The following is a 26,820-nucleotide window of genomic DNA, read 5'->3' as shown; positions in this document are numbered from 1 at the left end:
TTATACCGTCGCCATTAGCTGTCTTATTACGAACAATAAGATTTAGACATACCAGTTTCATTTGTTTCTTCTGCTTGACCTATTGCGTGAGGTAAGAATAATTTTCCTTTCTCTTAAATTGCGTGAGGTAAGAATAATTTTCCTTTCTCTTAAATAAGTTTTTGTTAAATATTTTTTGACTTTAAGCCAGCCATCATTTTGAACAGATAAAAAGGAGTATATATCTCCGCAACTCGTGTCGTTAGAAAGTTCTCTTGTATTATTTTGTATATTTTTGGAGAGCCAACACCCTTTCTAGAGTTTACAGAACGCTCCGGGTGTTACATCAGCAAGAAAAATAACACGTAACTAAGATAGATTTGGTCATTTAAATGTTATCCTATATACAATAAAGTTTTAAAAAAAATCACAAAACTTCATTTACTTTTAAAGCAATATAAAAAACAGTATCTTTTTATCGTCAGCAAGAAATTTGCGGAAAAACATTGAAAAGCAATTTACACTCAAATCATCGCTGAACGACCAGATTTGGAAAACGTTCTTTAAGTCGCATTTGAAAACTTTTGTTAATAGGCGAGCATTTAACTTTATTTTTACTCCTCGTGGAGTGGAGGAGCAGCCATGATTATTATAGACTTTATTATAATTGAAATTATTGACTCAGGGGATATCTCTTCGGATTATAGTACTGCTAGATAAGTTATTAATCTTTTTCTCATGTTAAACGCTAAGCAAAAAGGGTAGATTTACACTTTTATATGACTCGGCCAGGGTTTAGAGAAAAGAACTTTCCCAGCAAACGCTCTACCACAAGACTACAGGAATTCCATTAAATTTCTAACTAAAAATATATAGCAGCGTTTGCTTACCCTTCCTTTCTGTTCTTTAACTCCAAACTCCTTTAAAACGTTCTGTTTTTGACTAATCTAATATCCTTAATATAAACTGAATTTTGTAAAAAAAATTTGATACTTGAACATGGGTGTTGACACCCGAACTGACGTAGATTGTCGATTTACTTTTGATAATCTATGATAATCTATATAGGAGGTTATAAGGACAGACTTGATACAGAGGAAGTTGAGTTTAGATCTAACACAGTCTAGATCAGATTGGAAGAGGGTCATTAATAAACCCCGTCCAACCCATGCTAGCATGGAAAACGGACGTTAAGTCGAGAATGATGATGATGATGATGATGAATCTGTACTTAGATCCAATAGATTTCTATAGATATATATAGTTTACGTTATTTTAAAAAAAATCTTGCGATTGTTTTCATTTAGATTTTACAAATAAGCGTTCTAAACTCAAACTTTAGAGCTTAAAAATGCAAAAATAAGTTCTGAAGTTTTTATTAAAACGTTTTAATGGCAAAGATTTGTTCCGCTAAAAAAAAATAAAAAAATTTAGGTCTCTCAATTTTAAAAGTAAGATCAGCAAAAAAAAACTCCTATCCCAAAAACTTCTTGCCAAAGGTTTTGAGTCTATAAAGCCTATTTATATATATTATTATAACAAATTTTACATATCTAAATTTCTAAAAAAATCTTACTGTTAAAAAAATAGAAAATTTGTCATTCCTCATCTTTTAACAAATTAGTTTAGTTTGGTTGGTAGAAAGAAGAATGACTTTAAATCAAACAACTTTTGGTTAAACAAGTTTTTTTACGATCATCTTTGATATTGTCCAACTTTTTTCTAAGCAACACTTGAGCAACTTTTCAGTAAACTTTGAGAACATTCTTTTAACAACTCAAGTTGAAAGTAAGTTTCTAGTAAAAAATGTTTAAAAATACTGGCATACTTACTTTCACTAGAGTTTCTTTAACAAAATATGATATTTTTTACCAAAATATATCATGTTAAATCAAATATTTTGAGAGCTTTAAAAATCTAAAATATAAGATTGTTGTGATCACTGCATCAATCATTATACCTCCACCAAAAACCAAGGCAATATTGTGGACTGTTGGTTTGTAGACATCCAACAAAAACAGTATAAACATTGGTAAATTAACCATCAAATTTGTCATGCCAGATTGGATAGCAAGGTACCATGTTTTACCTTTTCCGTAAAGTACACTATCAAACAATGTATTAATCATGTATCCCAAATAAAAAGGGGATAACATAAGCACCAGATTATACATATCATTCACATCTCCTTTCTCCACATTCATAACATAATGAAAAAATAATTTCCAAAGTGGAATGGATATAGTCCAGATTACAAATATTATAATAGTGAAACACATGTATGCAGACATCTTTAACCTGTGATTGGTGCCTTGTGCATCATGGCCTGTATCCTGTTTTAAAAGATTTGTTAGTGGTATGTAAGGTAACAGCAACCAGTTCCAGATAAATTCATTTGCTCGCCAATAAACACCTTGCTGTTTTATGACGTTCATCATACGAATAACACACAAGATGTAAAATATATTACGGATGAAGGAATCCAAACCAGAAAAAAATCCAACTTTTACCCAACTTTTTAGCCAGTTGAAATTGTACAGTGATCTTTTAAATATGTCATCCATATTGAAATGAAAGTTTGTGATAGTAATTGTCATTGAGTAAACACAAATAATGCACGCAATTGCAATATTTCCATAAGCAATTCCGTTAACACCAAGTTGCAAAGAATACTTTACATTGCTCAGAAAAAATGTATCCAAAACAATGGACATAAATACTCTGATTACCAAAATGACATACAAATGCTTTTGCCATGACAACATTGTCAACAAAACAACAACAAACTGATTAACGCTTTCAAATGGTATACTTATTAACTCAAGACGTACATACTTAATCGTGCAGTCAATGGTTTTTTCATCTTGTGCCATTAGCTTTGTCAAAGGAGATGCTAGTAAACCTATTGCCACTGCTAAACATAAATGAATAATAAAAGTAATTATTATTCCTAGTCTAACTCTGTTTTTGGTTTCCACATGATTGGATAATTTCTCACCAATCAGATTATAGAGTGGTAAAATCAAACCTTCCTGGAAAACTTCAAGAATCAAATTTATCCAAATAAGTTGTGAGGCGATGTTGACACCATGGGATTTTGGGAGATCGCCAAGATAAAAGATTCGTACAGTTTTGTAAACAGTAGGTAAAAACTGCATGACAAGGAGTGCAAAATACAAACCATAGTGAAAACGTGTGAATGTTGCTTTCGAAATCAGTGGGTAATAATCGCACGTGTTTTTCTCGTCATTTTCGTCAATAAACTTTTTCTCTTCTGGCTCCTTATTTCTTAGACTGCTTTGAGACTTGTTGGATAACTTTCTACGAGTCAAAACTTGTTTATTCTGCTCACTTTCTTTATCTAAAATCCCGACATTTGATATCAGAACGTCCGCCATTTTGGACTTTTTTGTCGACTTCTAAGAATTCGGGCGAATTGTCAATATGAAGACCAGAACTACGTGCGAACCCACACTCTGTGGAAAGCCAACAGGAAGTCAAACTGGACGGGTGATGAAAAACCCTGGGGACGAGGTTAAAATCCGCAGCACCCTTGTAAACCAACTTAGCGGAGTTTGTCATACACCTAGGAGATTACACCGTAGGATCAACTTAACCTCTCTCAATCCCTTGTTTTTTTATAAGAAGCGCAGCGTCGATGAGAGACTAAAAGTCCTGGAGACGTGGTTGAGATCAAGGGACGATAGAGGGACCATGAGACCAGAGGATGCTATTATTTGCCAACAAAAGACGAATTTCCAAAAACAAAAAACAAAATTAGCACAAAATAAAAAGTTTGATATCAGTGAAATTCGGTTTGAAAAAGTGTTACGGGGAAAAGGTATAACAATTTTTTAAGGGCAGGAATTTCCATAGGAAAAAAACTTTCGCAATTTAAAAAAAGCAAATCAAGGAAGTTAATTTATCCGATAAATCATATCTGAGGTATTTACCATAATGGAAAGTCTGTCCCCCTTCTGTTTTAAGGAATCGGAATATCCGAGAAATGCTCTCGTAGCTCTGAAGTAAGAAGAATGAAAACACCAAAATGCTATTGTAGTACATGATTGAAGAAGAAATAGATCACATTGAGATTTCCCCGTTTTAAAATTTCATATGGCATACACATTTGCGAAAATGACCAAAAAACTGAAAGTTTATGCTCTTAAGGTATATATGTATTGAGGGAAGCTACTGACATGTTCATTGGGCAATTCCTCTGGCGTACACACTTGGTTGGGGCCAAGCGAGGCATCAAATAGTGGATTAACAAATTAACATACTTCTTAACCTGCGCATTTAAGCACTCCTCGGCAGTCGGCAAATTAAATAACAACAGAGTGTATAAACAAGATTTTTTGACCAACCAAACAGTTTCGGTGGTACAAAAAAGTGCAGAAAAGAAATGGGAAAAGTTTCAAGCTAAACAATAAAAAAAAGAAAAAGTAAGGACACCTCAGGATATAAATAAAGGTTCGTTCACACAAAAAAATAAATGAAGTATCTAATAATTTCTCTATATTTTACTATTTTTATATCTCTACTTATGTCATCAAAAAATAACAGTAAAATGTTTCTAAATTTACTAAATATTAAAAAAAAATCTTTACAAAATACAAGTATTTTTGCTCACTTAAAAATAATTGGAGGGGGTCGTATTTTTTCAAATAAAAAAATTACCAAAGTAGGTGGGATATTTATTCTGAGATTTAAGATAGGGATAGCGGTGGGATCATCAATGACTGTACGGTCAGCAATAACTGAGGAGAGAGACCGGGTGGGGTCAGCAATAACTGGGGAACGGGTATTTTTTTTATTTGAAGATGGGTGGTAAAATTTTCCTGGACTTTAGTATTGTTCCCTTCCCCTTCAGTATGTTACCACGGGAAGGATAGAGAAGGAAAGGCTCAAAAAACAAAAACAAAAACAGAGAAGCAGGGTTAAAAATCCAATAAAAAGCATATGTAAAATAGGGACAAAAAGCATCAGAAATACACCACAAAAATACAAGAAAGAAAGAAGTTTTTATATAAATGAAAAAGAAACCAAACCATTATATACTAACAAATGACGCGACTCATCATTCTTGCTCGCACTCAGCTCGATTCATGCACACATAAAGTAGTTGCACATAAATTTGATTTCTTTATGCGCACACAAAGAGCTGCACGCAGAGATTTTAGAGAATACGTGAACATCACAACTATTTGAAGTCAAATTTGTTCCCATGTCGTTTACACTTACGCTGTTTAAATCGTATATTCCAACAAAATGTGCAATACGAAATAATCCTCTAAGCAAACACACATTAGGTGTAGTTAGAAATTCCTAGCTTGACCTAATAGCCAAGTGGACTCTAAGACACAGAAGAAAAGATTGTGAGCGCGGTAAGCACTTTTCGTTTTCGGGTACGAAAAAGTTAAATATACTTTTTTTCGCGCGCGAAAATAAACAGTGTACGTAGAAAGAAGCTGTTATTCAGCCAATTTGAATTCAAATATTAATTTTTTGCAAATCAAAAAGTTACTGATATTAAAAGGTCCGCACCACTCACTAAATACATCATCTTTTTTCGCGGTCGGTTTTGTTAAACTTCTTCTCCACGTTGGGGTCGGTGGAATTACCCAATCTTCAGCATTTAAACATTTCATCTTTTCGGATAATTTAATGCAAAATTTTAGTTGGCACGGCCAAGAAAGTACATCATCGAACAAGCCTTGTAGTATTCGAACGGAGAAATACACATCACCATGGAGACGATCAATCTGGGCACGAAGTTGTGCACGATATCCTGGCTTGCCAGTAAAAAAGGTTCCACTGTGATAGATAATTTCGGTTGCTGTTGGTTTCCGTTTACGAATAGGCCATTCCATTGAACGAACCAGAAGACGATCAGTTAATCTGAATGGATAGGCAATCATTGCTAAAAAAACAAAAATTGTGTTTATGCCTGTAAAAAACATTACACAGGCAGCACACAACAAATGGCTTCAACACCTTTCTTGATATTACGTCTGATTTAATACAACCCAGAGATACTACATTGACCAGATTTTAGAGATCGTCCCGCAAGCAATTATAATACACCATTTCTACACAACACGACACGTATTTTAACATTGTTCACCTGACATACTATCAACTTCGCCACTCTCATTTTAATTACAATTCCAAGGCTATCAAGTTGAACCCAAAATAGTCCATGGGATTTGGGTCATATGGGTATAAAAAAAAAAGGGACTATACATGTTATACACCATTGAAAAGCTTATCTTTTGGGGATTCAGAAAATCTATAATGGAGGGTCTAAAAGTGTCGTCTTAAGAAAATACAGCACTTCTCCGCAGTGTGGTGTAAAAAAAACCTTTTTCAGGCAAAAACAACATACATCAGATTTGTGACTAAATATTGCTGTGAATTGTTGAAAATTTATTTCTTTTTGAAAAACTAAGTTACATTTACATAAACAAATCATAAACAAAAAAATTTAGCTTACTCTCCTTCGCAGAGCTTAATTTTCCAAAAGCTCCAAATTTAGCGTTTTTGATCGTTTTATGACAGGTTCTTGGTTTATAATATTTTAACTTGGCCTTGTTTTTGCTTCATATATAGTCTGGAGTTTCTTTATTGAAGTGATCACAATTTTATTTTTCAGAAACAGATGGAATAAAGTATAACTTATAATAACTAAAAATAATGGATGAAGAATTTGTCCCAACGGAAGAAGATGATTCCCTGGATGATGTGTTTATTTCAAATGTAAGTATACAATCTCACTTACTATTTAACTCAGTCTTTTTAGATATTCGACTATAACTAAACCCCTATTAACTTTTTTATAATTTTATTTTGGCAAATGTCTTATGTATCACTTGCTCCACAGTAAACAAGGACACATTGGTTACACTGTAGAAAATTTCAACATGGGAAGTTCTATTAAATGCTGCAACAATTAGAGGTTATGAATTGATTTTGAAAATGTCTAGAAGATTGTTGCAGCCTCCCACCAACATTCCAAAGGATGCCAAATATCATAGACAATGAGACTATCAGCAGTTCACAAACAAGAGTTCGCTAAATATTCTTTCGAAAAAAAGCGATAAATGTGATGAGGAATTGCGATTGCTGCTAGAGAAATGTAATTCATATGAAAACGAAGAAGCAACACCGAAAACAAAACGAAGTCCAAGTTTCAGTTCCCTGCTTCCAAATAAGTGCATTTTTTTGTGATTAAAACTGCTAAGTATAAAAATAGAAAGTTAGAAGCACTAAGAAGATGCGATAAGACTATAAAACACGACAAAAAGAAAGAAAGAAAGAAGAATAAAACGTCTTCAGAAAAACTATTTTTTTGGAGCTTTTCCAACAGGAGTTTCAAAAACTTTGCAGGAGCAAGAAAATGCTATAACTGCGGAATTGCACTTACAACCCAACCACTTTGGTTTCAATAAATTACACAGTAAAACTAGTGACTGAAATTACCTTCATTTGATGTTTCATCACTGTCATTATCACTGTCATCACCACTGTCATCATTTCCACACTCTTCAACGACATCTGTATCCACAGTAACCAACACACTTTCTTCAGTTGGTTTCTTCGCCTGCCACATTTGTAAAAACTTATCTGCTCTTTCAATGCAATTTGAAGTTGCCTGTATTCCACTTGCAGTAGAGGTATATGCAACATTCTGATTTAGTGCAAACTGGTTTTTGCTTTGTATCTGTAAAGAGTTTGTATTTTCTTGTACATCCAATGATGATGTTGATGATGCAACACTAACAGGAGCACTGGAAGATGTTTTGTCACTCAAGTTGGTTGTATTTTTGGTTGCTTTTTTGGATCTTTTCCCTCTGTTTCTTTTCTTTTTTTCCTTCTTTTCCAAAGAAGCGTCGGTGTTTTTGTTGACATTTAAGACAGTTTTCATTGGTGACACTGTTTGCGAGAAACTAATATCATGTTGTTGGATGCTGCATCCTGCCATGTAGTCTGCCAGTGACGTTTGATGGCAATTTGCCGTTCTAGTCGCATTAGAGTTGTTTGTTAAAACTGAATCAATTTTCTGGTTAACATTCAATCTGGTGGCTGTTTCCCACGATGAGATTGTAGCTTTCGTTCCACTCAAATCCTGACAACTTACGCTTTTTTCTCCAACAGACATTTGCTGATTGGAATACAACAGACTAGGGCTTTGTGGATTGACTGAATTGTTGGCATTTAAGGGAATTAAATCTGATTGAGAATTTGTTGTTTTACTTGATGATGTGACAGTTATACTTTCTTTGTTTACAGTGAGATTCTGACAACTTATGCTTTTCGCTTCAGCAGCCAGTCGTTGGTAGGAATACCGTGAGGTAGGAGTTTGTGGGTTTTGTTTCACTAGATTGTTTGTACCTAATGAAATTGAAGTTGATTGTGGGTTTTGACCAAGTATTATTTTTTCAAGATTTAGCAATCTTCTTTCCAAAAAGTTTGTTTTTTCTTTTTCTGATTTCAATTCCTTCTGCAGTAAAGCAGTTTTATTCTTTTCTTGATTCTGTACTTTCTCCATTTTGCACATGCTTTCTTTTATGGACTGAGTTTGTCTGGAGTAAGCATTGAGCAATTCTTTCTTTAATTTTTTTAAATCTTCTGGAGTGCCTGGATTTTTAGTTTTTGTACCCTCCTGGAGAGAATCCAATTCAAGCTTAACATTCTGAATGCCTTTTGAGATGAAATCTAGCATTTCTTTTTTTAAGGAAACTAAGTCATTTTTCATCTCTTGAGTTTTACGAGAGTAATTATTCATTATTTCCTTCTTAAGTGCTTCCGAATCTTGCACTGGTGATGTGGCACCTAGAGCATTTTGAACCTCTGTTAGTTTTTTCATTTTTTGTTCATGGTTTTTACATCTGTTTTGCAATGAAGTGATTAAACCTTCAAAATCTTGTACTGGTGATTTGGCGCTTTGAATTTTTTGAACTTGTTTGTTGCACTTCTTTGTTTCCTCTGATATCTTGCTCATACGCTGCTCATGATTTTTACATCGGTTTTGCAATGCAGCGATCAAGTCTTCATGATGGGAATGAACTGACACGTTTTCCAGTTGCTGTTTCCTCAACTGACCCAATAAAGATAAAGTTTCACAAACATTTTGCTTGGTGTTATTAAGTTCAACTTGAAAAGATAACATTACATTTCCATCAAATGCCATAGTCGTTTACATTTATCCTATGGAAAAAAAGTAAAAAATAGGTAACCATCGGTCTTTACAGAACGGCCAGAGAATCTGCAGTGACTGAACTCGTAACCTCTGCATGGGAGGGCACAAACACTAGCCTTGAATATTCCCAAAAACAAAGCACTATATACTACAACCAGATAATTTGTTGGAATTAGATTTTACAAATGACTTGATTTTTTTCCTCACAACGTTACGATTTTATTGTATTAAACGGAAATTGAATTTCAATATTTTTCCATTTTTTAATTATCTCGTTTTTTTTTTAATTATTTACACAGTATAACATCTGCTTCAGTTACTATTGTTTGTTATTATTGAGCATTCTACGAAGGGGGACCTAAGGTATATAAAGCTTACATTTGAGCTACTGAGGTTGTTAGAGCGACTGCCTAAGATATTAATTCTAACCTTGTGCAAAACAGGAAGGATGGCTCTACACCTCAGTCTTTGGCATACTCTGCCCAGGTTGTAGACTTGCGCCTTGAAGCAAACGTTGTACACCTTTTTAAAAACCAATCTTGTAGTTACCTGTTTTAGTCCTTAGGGGCCTTCGAAAAAGTTTCGGGCCCCCTTAGCGGGATATCGCCGCTAAGGGGGGGTGGGGGGGGGGGAGGGGGTCTGAAGTTTTTAAAAAAAATCTGCTAGGGATTGAAAAATTTTAAAAATTTGTTTGTGGCCTGAAAATTCTTCGTCGTTCGTGAGCATAATTCCTCTTCTCATCAATTCCAATAACTTTTATCTACAAAACACGCCCCTGGGCCTTCCAAGATTTATCCGGATGTGTGTATTTCATGGACGGAAATCCGCTAAAAGAGGGGGTCTGAATCTTAGCGGCGATATCCCACTAACGGGGCCTGAAAAATTTTTCGAAGGCCCCTTACTGCCTTAATTAAAAATCTGTGCATGCTAATTAAAAAAGTTAAAAATTAAAAAATGACAGCATGATGTAACTATATATAAATAAACACAGTTAGAATAAAATCAATATTTATAGAGACCTTTGGTTAATTAAGGACCATACCAAAACAGGATTGCATCACAATGAAAATGGCTTAAAATATTTTTAACATTCTTGGAACCATAAAAAAGTAGTGAATAGTCAAATTTACTTATAATTTCCATTGTTGTTTGCAGTTTTTTTTATCTCCTTTATTAAAGGATTCATAATAGTAGATTCAACATGCCTCTGTAAAAAACGTTTGGGCTAAATATATGGCTGCAAACATTCAAACTAGATTTTAGTGTTGCATATTTATTGTATCTATACCATCTTTAAGGCCAGTCAAGTCATTTGATTAAGGCTTCTTTGCAAGTAAATAATATTAAGTTATTTTCTTGAAACTAAATGTAGCTAGCTATTTGCCTAGCTAACACAGAATGTCAAGATATTTCGTTCTCTCACTCACTGTGCACCAGGCCAGGCCAGGCAGGCTAGATTTTTGATTTTTAAAACCCCGTTTTCACTAAGCATGATATTCTTAACTAGAATTAACCGAAATAAAGTTTTTTAAATGAAGACGGGGTATTATGTGAATAATGCCTCCTTGGTTTAACGTACTAAAACGGAAGGCTAATAAATGTTATGGTTAACCACGTTAGCAAGCTTAACCAGTGGCGTGCACGTGATTTCATGGTTAAAAACGAAAGTGATTTGGTCCGCGAGTTCTTGCGCTAGTAGTTCCTTGTGTCATGCGTTTGGTAAAGATGGGACGAGAAAACCTATCCTCCTAAGCACTGTACATATTTGATTTAATTTGTTTGAGCTTTTGGGGTAGTATTTACTTTCTCTATTCTTTGACTGCCTAGTTTCCGTGCGACATACGCATGTAGTATTTTGGTTTTGGAATGAAATTGTTCCAAACCTAAAAGTATTCAAGTAGACAGTCTCAAAGCACACATCAAAGCATACTTGTTAACAAAATTCTCGCAATAATACAATACAACATCAAGTCTATTAGTATTTCTAACAATCTTATGTAGGAAAATTCGGTCACCCAGCAACTGCAACACATCAATACCTATCACATTGTTCCCTTTGCAGAAGTATATAATTGTTCTGGAATGTTTGTAATATACAAAAAATTACAATTAAATTCTATGTTAATCCAATTTTCCGATTTTTACGGATTTTGCCAGAAAATCAGGAAAGATTGGATTCTTGGGCAATTTATTGCATCTTTAATGCGAACTATGTAAAAACTGGAAAATATGTTAAATAAATTTAATTTACTTTCAGAAACATGGAACAGAATGTGAAAATTCAAACAAATTTCAAATTTTTGCTGACGTCACAGAAAATATGCTGACATAAGCAAAAAGTTTGATTTAATTTGGATTTAAAGATTTTGTACATGTATATATTATATTTATGACAAACATCAAATATAAAGGTTTATATGTGAGTTCTTTTAACTAAGTCAGGAGTCTGTGAATTAGCTAGGATGGTCAGATTGGCTATGAATAGGCTTGCTCATGGATTAAAAGGACTATTCAATAATTTCTGAGATCCAAAAGTGTCCGACAAAGATTGGATGTTTTGTCTGACAAGTCTCTAAGAATTATTTCAAGGGCTGCCATCGCACGCTACAAAATGCATTTTATAGGTTGATTTTGAAAACTCAATATTAATTTTCAGGTGTGGAATTAATCACACACCTGAAACGATTTAGGCATGTGCTAAGGCATGCGTGTGCGATTGCACGCCTCTCCTGAAAAAGACTGATCTGTCTATCTATTTTTCATTTTATATGAGCACTGGTCGATAAAGCTCATGGAAAAATCCTCTTAAGCAGGATAGCAGTAAAAAAGGCAACAACCAGTCCACAAGTAAAATTTTTTTGGGGGAAACTTGTTTTAATGTTGCCTCCATTGTGTACAGCTTAAAGCGCTGATCAAGAAAATGTAATGGTCTTTAAAAAATTTGTATATATACCTGTTGTTTTACCTTCAACAAACAGTTGCAGAGATATTGTGGTTTAAAGGTTTTTTGATGATGTCATAAACCTGTCCATCCCAAAACGGATTTGGTCCCAGTTGGTCCATAGTTACCCACACAATAAAAAAAGACTGACGTCATCACCTCGTCCCCAAGTTATTTTGCCCCAAAGTTTTAAGTGCATTGTAATGGCTTCATTAATTTATAAGATATTGACATTAAAGTAGTGTGATTGATTTAACACTTGAGACATTTTTTTTGGCTACATAAAGAAAAGCAAATATCCACTTTTCCTGTTACAGACAGGCACACAGACAGACACACACTCTTTGTATTATTATAAGATATAAGTTGATTTCTATAAAGAGCTTGAAACAACGATTGTTCATGTGATAAATAGATTGATTCTTGTGTAGCTCTGAGATATTAAAGTTTTAGAAGTATCTTTTATGAGCCATGTATCGTTTGCAAAAGATATAATGAGTGACTTGCTTTTTCTTTAATGTCTTAAATCATTATTAGAAAGAGAATTGGACCCAAGACTGAGACGGATCCCCCCTCAATAACTTGTCATAGGCTTGTCAAAATTGAATCGAACTTGGCACACTTATAGTATGTCACAAAAGCAATAAATTTTTGCTTATGTCAGCACATTCTCTGTAACGTCAGCGAAAACTTGAAATTTGTTTGAATTTTCACAATTTTGTTCCATGTTTTCGAAAGTAAATAAAAGTTATTTAGCATATTTTCCAGCTTTTACATAGTTCACATGAAAAGATGCAAAAAATTGCCCAAGAATCCAGTCTTTCCTGATTTTCTGGCAAAATCCGTAAAAATCGGAAAATTGGATTAATCATGTGTCTAAAACATACAAAAGAATTCTACTTGACAAAACAAAGTTGTGTTGTAAGTTTCAAATTCCTAACAAGATTTATTATATTTTTCCGATTATAAGGATCACAGCCATGCAACATAGCTTAACAGAGTTCTTAAAAAACGAGAATCCAGCTGCCAGGACTGAATTAGGTTAACCAATTAGGGACCTGTCCTGTTTATGTTTTTTACATAATTAAGTTTTGTCTCTTGTGTTTTTGTAATTTATTTCAAGTGTTCAAAATGACAAGACTTTTACCAACAAAAAATAGGGATAGGTAGTTAGAGCAAGAAGTATAAGTCCAATTATTAGTGCAGAGTGCTTTTAATGCTGCAATTGAATTTTATCCAGATTCGATTCTTACTGCCCCAACTTACCAGAGAATTAGTAAATGGAACACTTGGAGCATTCAGAACAAATTTTGTGAGTGGAAGAGATAGCTCCTACGAGTTTTTCAATCCATCCCGTTTTTACATCTTATGGAGAAAAATTGTGTAATTGACTCTTTCCAAAGCCTTGCCAAAGTCAAGGTAAATGACATCCACATTTTCTCCATTTTCAATGTTGAGTTCAAACTTTTAGTATGCACAAGTAGTTGACTGAAAAGATCTACCTGTATCTAACTGTATCCTGAATCCAAGTGGGAAGTTGTTATATAGCTAGTTTTTTCAAGCTCCAAATGTAATTTTCTTCTTAATTTTTTTCAAGAACTTGTTTTAAGAAACTTGGTGCGGAACACTTTGTCAAAGTTGTTTCTCCGTATAAGCTTTAAGGGCTTTGAAAGAGATACTTTGCACTTCTTCAAGAAATTGAACCATCTAGTACAGCGCTAGAGTTGATGATATATATTATTGATTTCTTAGAGGAATCAAAGTCTTCTATTAGTGAGTGTTCTTTTGATTGGTCAAGAAAACTGTATTCTGTTGTAGGCAGGTAAACACTGACATTCATAACAGTATGATGTAAAAGTGTTGATTGTTCAATCTTTAATAAGCTAACTTTAGTGTGCTAAGTCTTTATGCATATAAGTAGAAATATTTTGGATTTGTTTTACCTTACGCTGTGGCATTGGTTTCATTCTCTTTAGGCTCTTTGTTGCAGGATTCTTGAAGTTTTAATTCAATTTAATAAGTTTTTGTTTATTCTTATTGTTTCAAACGTCCTTTGGAATAGCTGAGTGCTCTATGGGTGGTGTGCTTGACAGTAAATTATTAACAATAACATGTAAGCATGTAAAAGTTCTTGCCAGTTGATGTCAGCCAATTTCTTGCCTACACTTTCTTTTTGTTGCTATGGTTGTAAAGTTGTTTGATGCAGCTATAACTGCTACTTTAGATGTATATATAATCTGACGGTGTATGAGGTGATAAAGTCACTACAAATGCATACTTAGGGGTGCAGCCTTGGAAAGAATCAATCTTTGGTTGGATGGTATAAGTTCCATGAATTCAGTTGCATCTGATTTGTGAGTGACATTAGTCTCTTGTCAGTATATAATGCACAACATCGCATTAAACTTTTTTGAGAAAACTATTAATGCATCATTGACACCCTTTGGAAACTAAAGTAAAGGTTCGAAATATATAATGAATAGAGTGACACCTCCACTTGATTGTCCATACTTTCTTTAATTCTGCCTTATTGTGCTTTTCAGTTCGTCAAATGTCTGTTAAGCCAAGGTAGAGATATTTTTAGGTATTCACGATGTCCTGTAAATATGGTATGGTTAAGGATCCTGTTGGAATACATAGATAGAAAGGACAATATTTAAAAAAGGCGGTACAGTAAGCAAAGAAGCGATTTATGTTGAGTTTGTCAGATTGATCCCTGGTGGTATTCAGGATGCCTCGATGAGTCCTTGCATTAGTAATTGCTGAGCTAGATGTCTTGCTGCATTTGTGGAAGTATGCAGGATTGGCTGTGTTGTTGTGTTATTTGCCTTTTTGTTTGATATTGTTATCATTTCCAGTTTGAAATTGTCCAGAATCTTGAGATGCAGTTTCAGATGCATGATTTCTTTCACATTTTAGATGTTTTCTTATAAAGAGTTCTATTAATATACTTGTATTACATTTATATTTTTAGGGTTACTGGCAACTTTATTACAACAGATGTACCAGCCCAAAAATAAGGGGAATGTCACTATTTTAGCCAATGTCAGAAGAAATTAGAGTATGTTAAAAAAATTATCCAATAAAAATTTTAATTTTTTTTGTTTTAGTACATATACTAAGATATGACAACAAAAAGTCACTTCCGAGATTGCAAAGAATGGATGGACGAAGGACTGGGCATGAGTACGACTAGTAACGAGGCTGTTAAACTTTACGACCACGCCCTGCATCAGTTGATGAGTCATACACCCGACCTTGAAACTGGCGGTATTATGGGTGCCATTGAGAAAATGTTGTGTGCTGATGCAGAATTTGCGATGGGTAAGGTGTTGAAAGCCGGCTTTCAATGCATGTCAGCTGGATCTCGTCTTGACCCAAAAGTGAAAGAAATTGGTAAAGATATGAATCGTATGGTGCATGAAAATTCAACGTTGAACGATCGAGAAAAACTACACTGTGCTGCTATTATCGAATGGACCAATGAAAACGTCGCTAATGCTTGCAAGAAATGGGAAGAGATTTTGTTTGCGTATCCGTGTGACACATTGGCTTTATCTTTCTCCTACTTAGGCTACCTAACAACAGGAAAATCAGCCATGCTTCGCGACAGTGTTGGAAGGATTTTGAATCAGTGGAATGACAAGGATCCTTGGTATGGTTACATACTCAATCGTTACGCATTCGGTTTGGAAGAAACAAATCTGTTTGACCAGGCTGAGAGAGTCACGAAGGAAGGTTTAGGCTTGATACCAAACGACTCTTGGGGAATTCACACAAATGCCCATATCTATGAATCGACATGCCAGTTCTCAAAAGGTGTTGATTTTTTATGTAGAACAGCGCCTGATTGGAGTGTTAATAACACATTGGCTTGTCATAACTACTGGCATTTAGGATTGTATTACATCGAAAAGGCAGAATACGAAAACGCCCTGACACTCTACGATGACCATATCGCTCCCGCGTTTAAAAAAAGTGGAATCGCGTTTAATTTAAACGATGGCTGTCAACTGTTGCAAAGGTTTGAATTTGAGGGCGTTGATGTCGGCGACAGATGGGACGACTTGTATGCAACGTATAAACCATGCAACATGCAGCATATGTCGTGTTATAACGATTCGCATATGTTGCTCTCCTTCTTAAAGTCAAAAATTGCAAAGAACGACGGGAAAAGTAAGGACGACTTTTTGACATCTGTGAAGGAGTATGTCAACAATTCTGCTGGGGATAATAATCGTTTAACTCGAGAAGTGGGACTTGGATTGTTTGATGCATTTATAGCGTTTACTGAGGAAAGATACAGCGATGCTGTGGAATTATTGTTTCCATTGAAACATGAGTTTATCAGATTAGGCGGAAGTCATGCACAAAGAGATATGTACGACCAGTTTCTTTTGAATGCTTGTATCCGTTCCTCGGTGCGAAAACATCACGAAATTGGGAGAGGTTTAATTCACGAGCGTAAGCTGTTGAAACCAGTATCACCTCTCACTGATAGAATGTTGGAAAAACTGGTTTCGGCGCATTTTTAATAAACATTTTTCATATCTGCGCGATATGTTTATTTTAATCTAATTTTTATCTCGGTAGTAATTTAGAAACCATCAGTGGTCGCTTTTTTGGTACTTTTTTTACCTCAATCATCTGTGTTGACTCCATTTCTTTCTGACGAGCACTAAAACTATAAACCAACTCGAGTCACTAAAAAATTAATTTTCTCAAATATTTGTTACCCTTTTGATTAAGAAATTTAAATTATATATATTTAGTTCATATTTGCAGATTACTTCTTGGATTTTTGTATTATGATATCAATTTTTTTGGTCAATGAATTGTTATCTTCCTTCTTAACGAATTCTTTAGGCCATCTATATTCGTTTTATTTGCAAAACATCTACATATCCACCGCATACTGCGGCGCTGTTTAAAACTATAAAATTACAATGAATAAACTTTTAAAGATTCATAATTAAAGTCAACAAAAGCAACTTACAATGTGTTGACCTGACTCAGCCTAATTTTTAATCTCATAAGATCTTGTCCTACAAACAGTTTTTCTACCCCTTGGAACAGTGAAAAGATTGTGCAAGAATATAAACTCAATATGAAGAGTAATAACATTTCTTTTATAAACAGTTTTTACATTTTTGATGTACAAATAAATTAATTAAATAAATAAGTTAGAAATAGGTATAATCTATATCGTGTTGGTATCGTGTTTATATCGTGTCTTCTGTTGGAGATAATATGATTGCTTAAACGTTGACTAGAAAACAAACGCGTAAAAGCGATATCAATTCACAGTCACAAGGCGTTATTATTTTTTACCAAAAGCCAGAAACTTCTTCTTTCGCTTTTTCACGTCGTAATTTGTCTTTAAAAACGGCGAAACAAGCTGATTTCTTGGACTGATCGGGGTCATGTTCCGGTCCTCATAATATTGCTGTTGTGACGTTGCCGCCATTTCTACAGCGCTGTCAATATCTACTACCGGATTTTTTAAAAGTTGGTTCGGATGACCCGAATTGTTATTATGTGGGAAAGAGTTCCGATGTCGTACGTCCGGTGATGATCGGTTACGTGAATTGTTTGAAGAGACACTAGATTCCTGTGATGATCGTCGGCTGCTAACTATTATGCCAGGGTTATTTCCAGGACCGTTTCCCTGCAAAAGCTGCTCCCGCCGACCTTGGACACGACCTGATCTTGCGGAATTGATAGTGCTAGCCATAGATATGTTGTCATAAACATCAGCGGAAGGAGAAGTTTTGGATCGACTGCGGGACAACTTTGGAGAAAGCAGTGGATTTCCTGAAGATTTTTCTTTCCTCGCGTATCTGTCAGGACGATTTTTTGCCTTGATTGTCTCAGCTGCTTCTTCGGTTTTGATAGTTTTTGCCACCCTTGATGATGTTTGTGATTCTGATGACGATACAACATCGGCTTGTTCTCCATCGGAGGGTAAAGATTCAAATCCATCACAAGAACCCGTACAATCCCATTCATCTTCAGAAAAAGGAAGTGTCGTACTTGCTGAGAAATCTTGAAAAGCGCACAGATTACACTCTGGACAATACTGATCACCATGGTAACCGTTATACATACCAGGATTCATAGGTATAGTTTCGCCGTACCATGAGTGATTATGATAATTGTTTTGTATACCCATAGAGTGGACGATTTTCATGAGATGGTCTCGATCACGTTTCACAATATTTAGTTCGTATGCCATCCTGTCAAGACTCTGTTCCAACGATGACTTGCAAATTTGAAGTTCGTTTACAAATTCTTGCAAGTGTTGTTGCGTTTCCTCTTCTTTCTTGTAAGTTTTTTGAAAATTCAGTAACTCTTCCCGAACTTCTTTCACTACCAACTGTAAATATTCGTTCTCTTTTTCTAGCCTCTTTTTGGCGTTTGCGTACGCCTTGATCATGCGGTCGCGCGTAGCGATGTTAATATCGTTTTGATCAATAGTTTTAGATTTCAGTTCTTCATACTCCTTATTCAATTTAGCGATCAGCTCGTCCCGTTCTTTAATCTGTTCTTCTCTCTGTTTCAAAAACTGCGATAGATTTTCAACTTTCTTTCGAGCCTTCTCTAAACTCGCTTTCATTTCATTTTCTTTTTGAAGAAGCTCAGACTTCGGTATTAACTCATTTTCTTTATCTCCTTGTTTACTTGTCTCACTGGATGCAATCTCGGTCTGAGGCGCACCTTTTTGTGGCTGGTTCATTACCTTGTCTACCTTGGGCCCAGTTAGATTTGAACGAGCCTCTCGTAAAACGGACTCCATGTTCTCGTTCATATCTTTCACTAACACGATCATTTCTCGTTGCTCTTCGTTTATCGCTTTACTTTCGGCTAGTTCGGATAAATCAGTAATACTAATAGCTTTAGTTAGTTCCAATATGCTACAAGCCTTTTTCATAACGGCTTGGTCGGATTTAAACGAATCTCGGACTCGTTTTAACACTCGCTTTGTAAACACTGGTTCGTGGATGGTCGCTTCGTGTAAATTGTTGTTATTTTTATCAACATCGTTTTTACCTTTTAAACAGTTTAATAATACCTCTAATCTCTTGTTAGTGAACGTTAAATGTTCTAGCATGTAATGTCGCTGGTCTTGTAAAATTCCAAATCTTTCGTTTAAGTCGTCAGGCTCTGCAGCGCTTTCGCTGTACACTAATCGAATATTACTCGACGCGGCGAGTTGATTAGAGAGTTCGGTTAATTTTGTGTCAACAACTTCTAATCCTTCTCCGACCATGTTCTTACAATTTTCATCCGTACATTCATTTAAAGTATTTCTAACTGTTTTCAACTCCTCCTCTATTGCTTTTAACTTAAAAATTACATCTTCTATTTCAACTGAAACGAAAGGTGTTTGTTCTTTAGAAGGAGTGTGCTGTAGAGAGGATGGTGTATTTTTTATGTTCTCATGATAACTTTTGTGAGATTCCTTGAAAACTTTTAATTCTTTTCTCATGTGAGAGATTTTATTTCTCATACTTGCTTCTAAGGTTTTCCGACTTTTTAATTTTGTAGTCAACTGACGAACCCTTTTATTCGAAATATTTAGCTTGCGTTTTAATTCTAAAATCTCGCGGTTGGAGTCCGGATTCCCTTGTTGCATACAGTTCCGTATTTTATTCATAAGCTTCGGAAGCAGCTCAGGGTCAGATTTAGGTGTTGTTTTTAGAGCGCTTAATCCGCGTTTACCGTCGCTGACGTCACGACCGGGTACAAACAAGACTGGCTCAGAAATATCGTTTTCTGTACTATAACACGAATCAGGATCATCAAAGTTTTTCATGTAGTTGGTCAACTCGGTGAAAAAGTTTTGATAAAGCTTCACATCAGTTGTTGCGCGTCTGAACGCGGTTGTTACTCCTTCAAATGTACTATCTGTTTCGTCTACCGTTGATTTAATACTTTTTTCAATCTGTGATATGTCTTTATAGTCTACGCTTTGAGTGGAGCTTACCTGTAAGGATACGTCTTTGAATTCGCTTGTTTTATTTAAGTTTAGAAGTTCTAGCATTTCTTTTCTTTGATGGAGTATTTTGATCAGAAGTTTTTCGTAGGAAGATAATAAAAGTTTGTGTTTCTTTCTTAATTCTTCGTCCTGTTGTAGCGATGAGGCGAGCTCTTTGTTTTTCTCTTCAACATCCTTTTTCTCTTTTTCAACGCTTCTTATTTTTTCTTCAATTTTCCCGCGCTCTTCGCGACTAGTTTCTAGCTTCTTTATTAGTTCGTTACAAGTTTCTTCGTGACTTTCGTATGTTTTTTTTACTTTTTCTAGTTCGCTTGTTAACTTCTGTTTTTCATTTGTAAGTTGAAACATTTGATCTTCGAGATCTTTATTTCTCGTTTCAACCGATTTTACAGTTCGTTTCAGTTTTATTTTTTCTTGTTCTACATCTTGCAACGAAGTCTTTCGTTCGTCGTTCTCCCGCGTTAATATATTCATTTCTCGCGTTTGGTCTTGATATTCTCGCCGTAGTTTTGATATAGCAAGTTCGAGATTTCCACATTTGTTTTCGAGTTCATTGTTTTCGATCGAATATTGGTTAAGTTTTTGAATTTGTTCGTGCAAATCTGTAAACACTTTGTCTCTCTCCGTTTGCATAGTTTTGACTCGCTGTACCAAATTTTCGTTTTCTCCGCTTAGACTACTGCAAACTGTTTGAATATTCTCTTTTCCGCCTTTTAATTCTTGTGTTTCTTCTAACAATATTTTCCGTTCTTCCTCGAGTGTTTTTAATCGTTCCTGTACCGTGTGCAACTCGTTTGTGGCAAGTTGGTACTGAGTTTCGCTCTGTTCTAATTTTAACTTCCAGCGACTTTTCTCGCTCTCCAGAGTTTCGACTTGAGTGATGTATTGTCTGACTTGATCATCCCGATCTTTTATGTTATCATTTAAATCAATAATTTCACTCGATTTGCTAGCTACCTTTTTGTATGACTTATCGAGGCCATCTTTCATACTGTTGATAAGATTCTTCATCGTGTTAAAGTTTCGTTTGACAATGTTGAAATCTGACTTGTCGTCATCGTTGCCGTCTGGAGAACGTTGTAGAACACTTTTACGAAGATATCCAAGTAGCTCGTTCATTTCATCAACCCCGTCGTTTTTTAACGCGAGCTGGTTTTCTAAAAATTCTTCCTTTTCTCGTTCTAAATCTTTTATCCGGCGCCGTTGGTTTTCAGCAATATTGCGACTTTCGCGAAGTTCTTGTTTTAAAGTTTCGACAAGTCCTTGAGAAATCGCATCGACCATTTTTTGACTTTTTTCCGCTAAGTTGCTGTTTGTTTGCGTTTTATCACCCGAAAACAAATCCTCAACGACAATCATTCGGTCGATTTTGTCGGCTTCTTTCTTCAGTCTCGTTCGTAACGTTCTCATGTTTACGTCGTCGTTTTCCGCTATTGTTATGATTTGTCTAAGCGAGTCCAAATTGTCTTTAGCATTTTGCCTAATAATTCGAAACGCACGATTAAAATATTTAAAAAATCCACGAAGAAACGAAAGCAAAAAATAACAATTTCCTACTTGAAAGCTTTCTCTCCTCTGATAATTTTTGATTCCAGTTCTTGTATCGTCTCTGACAAAGCATTGTTACATATCGTCAATTCTTCCATTTCCGTCACACTTGAATCAATAGCTTTACCGAATTGTTGTCGCATTTTCGTTATGGACGTTTCCATCTCGTGATACTCGTCGTTTACTCTTGTACTTTCGTGCGTTGCTCGTTTTAACGAAATACGAAGATTTTCCGTTTCTTTACATTTTGTCATCCAACGAGTTTTGAAGTTTTGCAGCAGTTTTTCAGTTTTGTCAAGGTCTTCCTTTTCTAAAAATTAAGAGTAAAGTAATTAGTTTAGTTTTTTTGTTAATGACACAACGATGGAGGGTTTATCACCACGTAAAGGATCTGTAAGCATCTTTTTATCCAACACCATACCATGAAATATATAGACTGACTTCATTCCATTTTTGATTTACACAGTGAACAAAACCAGAATGTGTGACCCACAAAAAACGGCGCATGCGCAAACAAAAGCGCGTGGTTTAATTAAATTTTTTTTTGTCGTATTGTCGAAAAGAAAATAGAACATTTACCTATGCCAATAATTTTCTCAGTTAAACTTTGAAAGTTGTTTTCAACTTTTCTCTCTAACTTTTCGATCATCTCAGACAAATTCTTTGCCGAGTTTTGTAACATATTCCATTCTTCAGCCTCGTTCATCATCCAAGTATTATCCACTTTGCTTAGAAAATCGTCATCGTACTCGTTTTGTGGATTATCCATCTCAATCATTTCGAACTAAATAGAAGGTATATAGTAGGAAGGTACATATAGATGGAATGGAAAAAACCTTGGCAGAAAAAACTCGATTAAATCATAAAATAAAGGGAAACAGCTTTCACAAATGGCCGTGTTAAAAAGGTTTTTCAAAAAATAACTTTTGCAAATGACTATTTCAATGATTTTTTGCGAGAATTAAATCATTTGACATTAGATACAGGTTTTTAAATATAATATGTTTAAAGACGACTCAAAAAAGCGTGTAAAGTGGCTGTAAAAACCGCAAAATGTTGATCAATTTAAAGAGCTATTTGTCGATTATTACAAGAAACAAAAAGTATAGAGTGATAAATTTCGCCAGAATCAACTATCAACTTATATAAAGACATTTGTAACAGTTTTTTTCGCAAACAAGTCTTTTCAGAATTTTTTGCGGAACTTAACTTTCGCTAACCTCGTCCCCACTGAAAAGTAGCGAGATCGTGAAAGATCGCGGGTAAAAAGTTTCAAGCGTTTTATTTGTGCGCCTTTTTCTTATGAAAATGCTTTGCGAACTTCAACCGAGTCCCCAGAGTATCTAATATTTTTTCTGACATCGGAACTGCAATACGAATATGTTCGTCGTATCGATGTTAAAAAAAAACAAAGTTGAGTTAGTGTGTTGTCGTAAAACTATTGAATAAAAATCGATCTGTCTTTCGTTAGAATAAACTGTCGCAAATGCGCCTAAATAAATAAGCAGATGTCTTTTTACAAGAAGCGACTGATAGCGTGACTGAAATGATCAATACGATATATGAGATGACAGTGAAATTGGTAGACAGATAATAAATATAGCTCTTTAAAAGTAACTTCTTATCATATAACCTTGGAGACGTACAAACACAAAGTTGAATTTAAAGATGTTTGGTTTAAATTTCATTTACAAAGATGAGCAACTGCAACTACAGAAAGAATAAAACCTAAAGAACGTTTACTTGTGCGAAATTTTGCCAGACAAATTCATCTTTTAAAAACGCCATTTTCTTTTCAAAAAAACAACCACTTTTTAAAAAAATATAGTAATCACAAAATCCTGTTAAGAAAAACACAGTTGCAATACGTTGTTAATCGCATTGTTTCGTGCCCATTTTACATGGAAACATACGGAGAGAATGTAAACAAAAACAAACCTCATCTTCCTCGTATATAACTTCGTGAACTTTATAAGACATGACGGAAACTTCGTAAAATTCTAGTTCTTGTATAACACTGGACACAAAACTTTCAAGTTGTATATAATAAATTTTTTAACTTAGTCACGTGATAGAGTCAGAAACATGAATGGCTAATTCAAATTAGATTTTAAACATATTCAAACAATTCATCGAGGCAACCAGATATTTGAAACGAAAATCACATATTAATGAGTACGCGATAACATATGATTCATCTGGAGAGAAGTACAAAATTGGTTAAACAAGAAAACCGTTCATTTTGAAATCAGTGGGACTTCACCCTTTAAAAATCATCCTTCTAAAATGGAAATTTGCACAATGGAGCCCCCAAACAGAATCTAAACAGCAAAAGCTATTTAGGTATCGTATGAAGGAACCTCGTTCCCAGGTTCTTTTGCGTTTTTTAACACGATCTTTTACATTTTCCACATTTTTTTTATCTTCCTTCCTAATGTAAAAAACCCGGAAACGAAATTACGTGTAAGAGTGTAATTCCTTAGAAGTCTGACCAGTGCGCGTACACGGCCAACCAATGAATTACTATACGTAAGATAAAGGTCAAAATGTTTAGCTCGTGATTGACCTCATTTTCTTATAAAACGAGCAGCCCGTTGTTTATCCAAAAAAAAACCTCTTGTAAGCCAAAAACTATACGCAAACATAATGAAATAATGGAAGAGCACAGATCTGTTGGAAAACAAAAAACAGCCCTGGGAAAAAATGATGGAGGATAGTTAATTACTTAGCGTTTTCTGATACCCTCTGTAGAACTCTAATTAAAGAAACATACTCTTTACCTAACGTTACAAAATACAACCTAAAATACGTTACCTAAAAAAACGCTTCTTATACCAAGTTTGGAACAGCAAACTAAACTTACTCTGTTTCAACGAAGAGTATTCACATAATCTGTTCATGAAGACAACATTCCATTTTGTATAGCAGCCTTTTAACAAGACACCAGTAGCATTTTCTCTTTTGTCCTAGGTAAGTAAACAACTATGATACGTACGTAAAACAACGCATAGTGATGCAAAATTCTTTTTTACAATTTATTATCGTTCATGATGCTTTTTTCAACAACTCTTTTGTATAGCGTTAATACTTGTCAGTAACGGCTAGGTGAAAGAAATAATAAATAGGAATTGTGATTTTTTAATCGGTCACAACCAGATCAATTAAGATTATTCATCTGAAGGCTATTCAAAAATTACTTTACTATCAGATGCTAGTAATTTTTTTATCATAGTAGCACGTGTCAAGTGAAAAGAGGTTTACGAAACTAGAAGTTAATTTTGAGTTTAATGGCCTACATGAAAGTCGATTGAGGCACTGGAAAATTTCATTAGCATTGTTTTATTACCCGCTTGAGGGATCATAATTTTCCCATTTTTTCGAACGTACTTTTGACAATTTTGGTTGGCTATACTTCATAACGTGTCTAAAAGGCTCAAACCGGATAAATAATCCTCTTAGAAACGATTAACAAGCCATATTATTTACCACTGGGCATGGTGGGTCCAAAGCAGTGTGGGTGTAATTAATATTAAAAAAGTTTCGCAGCTGTTTAGGTGTCCGATTCTTACCAAGGACAGACGATTACCAAGCTTCGCAATTTGACAGCAAAATATTTCTTAGAATAGACTCCAAATTTATGTTTACCTGTTGTCGTAGCAACACGTGACGTCATAGAAAAAAAGTTAATGCAATAATCACTCGTTATCAATTGTCAAAATTCAGATGCTTTGCACGAAAAAAATTTGAAAAACGTCCACGTCTTTAGGGTGAGTTTTCAAGATATTAAAGTTCCTGTCCTTGGGAGAAAAATATATGCAACCAATCAAATTGCATATTTGAGGACAGCAGGGTCTTCGTCGTCAGCTAAGAGCCCTGAGGAAGAGGATTGTGGGATAAAGTTAAAAATTAAGAAAAATGTAAAAAAGATACAATATCATTACTTGGGCTACTTTTTTGCTCTCTGGGTGTGACTGGCGCGAAAGACCCTGGGATCGAGATTGAGTCTTTGGCTGTTTCACTGTATTTTTAATCTCGCGGACAGAGAGCTATGGGCATCAACTTGTGATAGATAATTACAGTTTAGAAAACCAGGACCCAATTTTTTCGCTCATGCAAAACTCTAAAGTTCAGCTATGTCCAGAAACTGAAAAAAAACCAGATAAATAAAGGCAGTGTATTTCTTTATGAAGACTTCCATGTACAATACAAGCGCGGTACCGCCTTAAGGTAGATAAGCTGGTAACTTTTACGCGCAAATTTTTTTTAAACTCAAAAAACGTTTCAAGGGCCCTGCATACTGGACTTTACTTACGCGAAAAGTTACGTCATTCCAAAGTCAATGCACTCTGAATACACAAACACCAAGCTGTACCCTGTCCGTTAGAATATGGCGATGTTAAGTTGATCTTTAAATAAAAACAACAACAACAACGATTTTAATGACGACACGACAACAATGACGATAACGGTAACTAAGACGGCTCGCTGATACCAGTATTAACCTGTTTTAAGTGTAACTGATCAAGTTCTTCCAAAACTTATTTAAACTCCATGCAAATATTTTGTACGTTAAACGTTGGTTTGTTATTATAAAATTTAAAATATAAGTTGAAAGCCTCAAGAGATTTTTACAGATAATTTTTTTTATTTCTTTACTTTTGATATACATGCTATGAATAATTAATTTACAAAGTTTTTGTGTTCAACTTAAATAATTTTTGATCAAATAAAAAACATGAAAAATATATTGCAATCGCTGTATTAAAAAAAAACTCTCCAGCATAGACAGACAATAAGTTTATTGTAAAAAGGTTTAAATACGAAAACTTGATTAACTACTCTGCGATGGAGAGATAATACCGGTGCACAAAAAACACCACCTCGGGCAATTTTGCCTCCAAATGAATTTGTTTGTTTCGTCAAAGTATAAAGACAAGAATTGCTCGCTTACCCAGAATTAATCAATATTGTCTCGATAGGCTTTAAAAACACTTAATTACATTATTATTGCAGTAAAAGAAGAAATAAAACACTACATTTTTTCAATTAAAGTAAATCTTGTCTCTTTAGCCCTTTTCGCTGGGAAAAGTTTTTTTTTATCACGGACACCTTTTTTTTATATAAAAACAGGAAATTTGGCTTCATCTTAAA

The 26,820-nt window shown here is 34.7% G+C and overlaps 4 protein-coding genes across 9 annotated transcripts; 1 reads left to right on the top strand and 3 right to left on the bottom strand.

Moving 5' to 3' along the window:
- Nucleotides 1–349: 349 nt before the first annotated feature.
- Nucleotides 350–3,423, bottom strand: LOC130623512 (uncharacterized). The gene has a single exon (XM_057438999.1). It carries the CDS (start codon nucleotides 3,375–3,377, stop codon nucleotides 1,866–1,868), a length of 1,512 nt encoding a protein of 503 aa, XP_057294982.1. The 5' UTR covers nucleotides 3,378–3,423; the 3' UTR covers nucleotides 350–1,865.
- Nucleotides 3,424–4,482: 1,059 nt separating this feature from the next.
- LOC130623511 (uncharacterized) lies at nucleotides 4,483–10,601 on the bottom strand. Its single transcript, XM_057438998.1, has 3 exons — nucleotides 10,201–10,601; nucleotides 7,462–9,189; nucleotides 4,483–5,902 (listed from the first exon to the last, which is right to left on the bottom strand). The coding sequence occupies exons 2-3, from the start codon at nucleotides 9,170–9,172 to the stop codon at nucleotides 5,454–5,456; spliced, it is 2,160 nt and encodes a 719-aa protein (XP_057294981.1). The 5' UTR covers nucleotides 9,173–9,189; nucleotides 10,201–10,601; the 3' UTR covers nucleotides 4,483–5,453.
- Nucleotides 10,602–14,328: 3,727 nt separating this feature from the next.
- On the top strand, nucleotides 14,329–17,315 carry LOC130623027 (tetratricopeptide repeat protein 38-like). The gene is made up of 2 exons (XM_057438534.1): nucleotides 14,329–14,476; nucleotides 15,233–17,315. Exon 2 carries the CDS (start codon nucleotides 15,248–15,250, stop codon nucleotides 16,655–16,657), a length of 1,410 nt encoding a protein of 469 aa, XP_057294517.1. The 5' UTR covers nucleotides 14,329–14,476; nucleotides 15,233–15,247; the 3' UTR covers nucleotides 16,658–17,315.
- Nucleotides 17,229–26,552, bottom strand: LOC130623026 (myosin heavy chain, skeletal muscle-like). 6 transcript variants are annotated; one of them, XM_057438532.1, is made up of 5 exons: nucleotides 26,509–26,552; nucleotides 24,533–24,635; nucleotides 22,249–22,453; nucleotides 21,679–21,979; nucleotides 17,229–21,601 (listed from the first exon to the last, which is right to left on the bottom strand). In XM_057438532.1, the coding sequence occupies exons 3-5, from the start codon at nucleotides 22,445–22,447 to the stop codon at nucleotides 17,443–17,445; spliced, it is 4,659 nt and encodes a 1,552-aa protein (XP_057294515.1). In that variant the 5' UTR covers nucleotides 22,448–22,453; nucleotides 24,533–24,635; nucleotides 26,509–26,552; the 3' UTR covers nucleotides 17,229–17,442. The 6 variants fall into 6 exon arrangements, with proteins under 6 accessions (XP_057294515.1, XP_057294516.1, XP_057294513.1 ...); XM_057438533.1 differs by lacking the exon at nucleotides 26,509–26,552 and adding an exon at nucleotides 25,982–26,335 and having other exon boundaries at nucleotides 24,484–24,635; XM_057438530.1 differs by lacking the exon at nucleotides 26,509–26,552 and adding an exon at nucleotides 25,982–26,335.
- Between the last annotated feature and the right edge of the window lie 268 nt (nucleotides 26,553–26,820).

The sequence above is a fragment of the Hydractinia symbiolongicarpus genome, chromosome 13 (assembly GCF_029227915.1).
Source record: "Hydractinia symbiolongicarpus strain clone_291-10 chromosome 13, HSymV2.1, whole genome shotgun sequence".
Classification (NCBI taxonomy): domain Eukaryota; kingdom Metazoa; phylum Cnidaria; class Hydrozoa; order Anthoathecata; family Hydractiniidae; genus Hydractinia; species Hydractinia symbiolongicarpus.
The sequence above is the reverse complement of the archived record's forward strand: the minus strand, read 5'-3'. Positions and strand labels throughout refer to the sequence as shown.